This window comes from Neomonachus schauinslandi, chromosome 4 (assembly GCF_002201575.2).
Source record: "Neomonachus schauinslandi chromosome 4, ASM220157v2, whole genome shotgun sequence".
NCBI classification, from domain to species: Eukaryota; Metazoa; Chordata; class Mammalia; order Carnivora; family Phocidae; genus Neomonachus; species Neomonachus schauinslandi.
The window spans coordinates 146,493,230-146,499,229 of NC_058406.1; the positions used below are offsets into that span (position 1 = coordinate 146,493,230).

General features: G+C 39.8%; 1 protein-coding gene across 1 annotated transcript in view; it reads right to left on the reverse strand.

The window, feature by feature from the left end:
- Positions 1–1,170, reverse strand: part of CDH17 (cadherin 17) — a 53,333-nt gene extending 52,163 nt beyond the window's left edge. The window contains exon 1 of the mRNA XM_021688459.1: positions 1,103–1,170. Coding sequence (XP_021544134.1) covers positions 1,103–1,150 — 48 coding nt within the window. The 5' untranslated portion in view covers positions 1,151–1,170. The remainder of the gene's footprint in view (positions 1–1,102) is intronic.
- Between the last annotated feature and the right edge of the window lie 4,830 nt (positions 1,171–6,000).

Sequence of the window (6,000 nt, forward strand, 5' to 3'; positions counted from 1 at the left end):
TTTTGTACCCAGGTCTGACTGCACTACCATCCTGTGATAATAGAGATGGCAAAGGGCATTTGAAGGATGAGAAGAGGAGAGACGTCAAGAGGAGATGTTTGACCTAGTCCTTACACAGTCCTGGTGACAAGTTTTGAGCCCCGGGTCTGTGCAGAGGCACCTTGCTCATAAAATTGGAACTGTAGCTTCCCCTCCTCCCCCAAGAAGAAGGCTCTGGTTAGGTTTACAGGTTTGGCTCTATTTCATTCTGTAAATATTCGGGACTGTGAGGGTTCTAGAGGGCTCTCAGGAACTCAGAATTTGATGTTATTTTGGGGTCCCAGAAAAAGGAACCAAGATCTGAGGTGTGAAAATCTAGTAACGTCCTTCTAAGGAGGAAGCAAATGCTTCCCCATAATCTTGCTTCATAATACAACAGATTGTTGGGTCAGTATATGATCTTTTATGAGCCTCATGAATAAAACAACATTGGCACCCCACTATCTACCCAAGATCGAGGGCTGGGTCTCTCCATGTTCCATCCAGCTCCAACTTGTAGAAGCCTGTCAATTGAGAGGGTTGGCTTAACAAATGGCTAAAGACAACTCTGACCAGAAAACTCCAAACCATATATGGGAAGAAAAGCACAGAGCAGAGCAGGGTTGAAAATAGGGAAAATGCTTTTCTTAATATTTCGGTGGTAATTTTTCACGGTCAAAGTGTAAAAAAAAAAAGTCAAGATTAAGGGACATAAACTAATATATACACATATACCTAGACTATATATACATATATACTGTATACAAAGACCAATATAGGCTTCAGTATACTTTTCTTTCCAGATTTCCTGAGCTATACATGAAGGTCTAAATATGAATAGACAGATTTGTTTTAAACCTTGTCCATTAAGTGGTACTGGCTTTTAAGAGCTGAGAAAAAGTACTTCCCTGGTTGCAGGATAGACATATGACTTGTAGCCATTTCACTGGGCAAACTACGGGTCCTTTGTATACAATTTAATTTTGATAGACCTTTTTTAAGTCATGATAATCATTGTTTCCCTGGTATGAGGTAGAAAATGTCAGAAAATATTCTAGTAAATGAAGAAAGAACATCCTCTTACCAAATACAGTATAAGGAGACACAAGCAATGCAGTGGGGCTTGCATCATTGCCGTTTTCTATATTGAAACTCCTGTGAATAAACCAGAGAATAAAAGTGATTAGTTACCAGTCTGTTAAAATCATGTCTCTCCAGCCAGAAAGGATCATTGGACAATATCCAGTTATAAGCCTAGTAGAATGGGATCACTAAAGGCCAGCTTCTTCTCTTTAGGGAACAACCCAGTCTTCCAGAAGCTTCATGATACCTCATCCAGAGGAACACACAAGTCAACATCTCAAAAGAAGCTCATGGTAATTCTATTTCTTTAACTGCTTCGCTTTATTATAATCTTCTCCACTTATAGGTCTTAAATGATAGAAAAGAAGTATAGTTTTCACTTTTATTATATGCATGGGAAAGATATGTTTGGGCAAATGCCAGGATAACTAGATATTAACATTTTAATGGTTCTGATTCAAAGCGGCAAATACATGAGATTCCTCAAACAGAAAGAACTCAAGAATGTTCCCAGTCCTTCATTCAAAGACCTCACCAGCCAAACTCTGGTCTTCTAAACATTGTTGTTAACTAGGCAATATGCCTAAGGAAAAGGTATACTTTTTATTACTCCAAAAGCAGCCAAATAAGAATACAAACCCTGTCCTTATTCTCTTCTGTTCAGTATTATTTTTCCTTTCTTTCTTGTGGCTTCACATTTTTTAGAAATTATAACTTTCACCCTGAGACACATCATGACTAACTGATTTTAAGATCTGATATAAATTTTCCACATGGCCTGTAAGGCAAGGCTGTTGCCTGTCATAATACTGGACTGCCAACCAAAAGATCAACAAAATGAAAAATGCACTCATTTCACTAAAATTCCAATCACTTCATTATCTCTAGGGACTAAGGGTGATCCTGATTTACTGTTTCATCTTTTTCTTTCTTTCTTTTCCTTTTTTTCCCTTTTTCTACATTGCATTTATCTCACTAATATACTCAGCATGAAAAAATGGTTACTGAAATTCTAACCACTCTAAAAATGTACTCCCTGAAATTTTTTAATTCCTTACATTGGATAGCTTATATTTGAACTTTAAAAAGGTAAAAGCACTATCCCATTTTAGCCTCACAAATGCTACAAATGCCCTGGGAGATAAAGATCGAAATAAGCATTTATTAAGTATCATCTATGAGGTAGATTTGGGGGGGGGGCTTTTACCAACAGCAGAACAGTGGTGTAGACAACGGATTCTGAGTCCGAAAGCCTGGACCAGAAACCCAGCTCTACCTTTCACTAGCTGTGCTGCCATGGGTATTACCACTTAATTTCCCTGCACCTCAGTTTCCTCAAACAGAAAATACACCACAATTGCTCAATAATAAACATGTGAGTTTCTCACGGACAGGATGAGTTGGGAAACGTTATACTAATTTTATATAGGAGGACATGGAGATTCAAAGTTAAGCAATTCGCCTAGTACGTAGGTAGGAAGGGACATTGCCATGCTTCCAGCCAGATCTGTCAGAGCCCAAAGACCCAAACCTCTTTTAACTCTTTCTACGGTACCGTAGGTAGTGTGGGAGCTGCTGAGATACGGATGTAGGCACAGAGAAACAGAGATATGAAAAATGTATATATTGTTTCTACATGCTAAATCCGGGAAGTAACCTTTCCCAAGGTTCTATAGCTATTTGAAGGAAGAGCTAGGATTAAAACCCTTCAGGACAGTCAGAGTCATAAACTCGGTGAATGTTTAAAAGTTAGCTTTTGCAACAGAATTAATTTGGTCGTTGTGTATAAACATCATTTTAGAATTGGCTCATTATCCTAAACACAAGACATTTTTCTACAGCTTTCAAATGCTTATGTGGTGTGGAGACCCATGGAAATAAATAACAATGGCCGGCTCTAGCATACTGCAATATCAAATAGGTAAATGAATAAATTATTAAGTCTAACTCGGTTTTTGTTTTTTTTTAATCTAGCGAAATGCACATGATCAGCTTGTAAGAGGAGAAATACAGACAATAATGGCACATTTGGGGATCATTCTCCTCAAGCTCTTCAGCATTCAAGAGTTTTCAAGTACTGGTCCCCAACTTACTCTTCCAGCCTTATCTCCCACTCCCTTCCCACACTCAGTAACGCTGTCTACCCGGACGGACTCTGTACCCTGAGCCTTCCTGCCTCCACTCTTTGGCACTTGCTGCCCACCCCACCCAGCACGAGGCCAGCTGGAATAAATGGACAGTCAATATTTGCATCAGGAAGTTGGATGGAGGTTGTTCTTCCTCACCTCTACATGTACTACGGGTCATACCTTACCTTCTAGGTCCAAATTGTTCATTGATTTTAAAAGCATTGAATTACTATAAAAAGCTTCTCTCATATGACAGATCCTGTGCTAAGAAGTGGGATAACCAAATGAGGGGTAGAGAGTCTGCCTTCATGGAGTTAGAACCCAAATCCTACTTCCTTCATGAAATCTTTCCTAATTTCCAGCCAGAAGTGTCTTCCTCTCAAAGCCCCTCCTGACTGCATTTTTTTAAATCATTTATTTATATATCTGTGTTATTGCCTGTACTAGAAAACAAAATCCTTCAAGGCAGAGGCCTTATTTTTAAAAGTTTTTTGAGCCTCTCACAGTTTGTCAGGCGATGCTTTGCATATATTAATCCCTCAACAGATGTTTGTTAAATTCTAAAACATTTTAATTATCTAACAGTGATATCCTATGAATTTGTCCAATCTATAAGAGCTTTCGGAATAAACATAATATGTTCAAGGAAACTAATTTGAGATTTAAAGATTTGTTTTGATGCAAAGTAATAAATTTTTATTGTCGATGAAAAGGGTCTCTTCTCTTTTAAATACACTAACAGATTTCTGCTCAGTAAATAGGTTAAAAACTGGCTGATACATATCATCTCTTCTTAAACTGATTTTTTAGTGCTTTTAATCTCCCAAAGACGTATACATTGAATGATAGAAAAACAAATAAAAATAAGATAAATGACTTATTTTAGTCAGATACTCAGACAGGCCACCATCTGGGATGTTTTAAGGAATCTGAAAAGTGAAAGTAGCAATGCACTTATCCTTTATTTTGTCATTTACACTTAGTCTTATCCCTCACAGAGAGGTTTCCAGTGGGAAGTAGAAGTAATTGCTTTTTCCACCGCCATGCCTAGGGTTCCATGACTCATTTGTAGACTGATCTACCCCACGGTACAGCTGTTGGGAGCACGGACCCCGGAGTTCGACCAGCTGGCTCCTCCACCGACTTGTGTCTACTCAACCACAAAGCAAGGATGATCAGAGTACTTACCTGTGAGATTTATGAGGTTCAATGAGTTCATATTTTGAACAGTGTTTGTTAAATAAAAATTCATCCAGCCACCCCCATGTGCTTCGTCTGAACTTTGAACATTGTCCTACAGGACGTCTCCTTTCATAGTCCCTGGCTTCCGGTGGCCCAGATAACGAGACTGCTCAAGAAGCAGCCTTCCCAGCAACGTCCTCACGACCAAGTGAAGCAGTGAGGCAAAGCCTTTATACCCGTGCGTCCAGGCAAACCGCGCTACTGCAGGGATTATGCCAGAAGGGGACTTTAGCCTCTCAAACAAGTCTTGCTTCTATTTCCTTTTTGCGTGGACATAATTCCACTAATGACTATCACATCCTGGATCATACTGTTGCTGGAGGGAAAGCATAGTTTATAACTGAAACTGCCTAAAACCACCAAGCCACACACACTTGATAGATTTCCTCATGAACACTACTTGGAAAAGGATTGGAGCACATTTCTAGATAATTCAGTGACATTCTATCTGAACTACCTGAAAAGGTTGAATACAACCATGTGCTTGGAATGTGTGCTATTTGTTGGGGTTTCCCTCAGGCACAAGGACTAAATTCAGACAGTTTCTATGGCAACTATCTGAGAGGCCAAGCACATCCTTAGCAACACAGGTCAAAGGTTTTTTGAGGGGGGGGGGGAGGATTTTTGAAAAGCCACCACCACTTGCTTTTAACCGTGAACCACTGACAAATACAGAATCAGGGCTGCTGGCCTTGTTGCTTCAGGCTGATTCACCACAGCCCACAAAACACACATCCCCCCACACCCTGCATCTGTGTCCAGCTGGAACAACAATGCAAAGGCAGCTAACACTTACTGAAAACAATTTGTCACGCACCTGCTAAGACTTCTATATGCATTACCTTATTGATTTCTCATAAGAACCCTATGAAGCAGGTATTATTAAAATCTACCTCTTAGCAAAATTCAAAAGATGAGGGTCAAAGAAGTCGAGAGACTTGCCCAAGATCACACTGCCTGGCTCATTCTACACTTATGCTCTTATTCATAAACATAATAAGACATCTAGTATCACTTCATCCATTACACATCTTCCCAAAAATTCAAAAAAGTTTTTCTTTTTTCTTTTTCTTTTTTTGAAAGAGAGAGACAAAGATAATGGGAGTAGGGGAGGGGCAGAGAGAGAGGGAGAGAATCTCAAGCAGACTCCATGTTCATGGCAGAGCCCGACACGGTGCTCAATTTCACGACCCTGAGATCATGAGCTAAGCAAAAATTAGGAGCGGGATGTTTAACCAACCGAGCTACCCAGGGGCCCCATTTTTTTATTTTATTTATTTATTTATTTATTTATTTATTTATTTATTTATTTATTTGAGAGAGCATGAGCAGTGGGGCAGAGGGAGAGGGACAAGCTGACTCCCCACTGAGGAGGGGAAATTTGAATACAGAGACACACAGGGAGGGAAGACAATGTGGACACATGGGACAAGATGGCCATCTACAAGCAGAATGGAGGGGCCCCAAACAGACCCTTATGGCCTTCTGAAGGAACCAACCCCATGGACACCTTGACTTTGGATGTCCA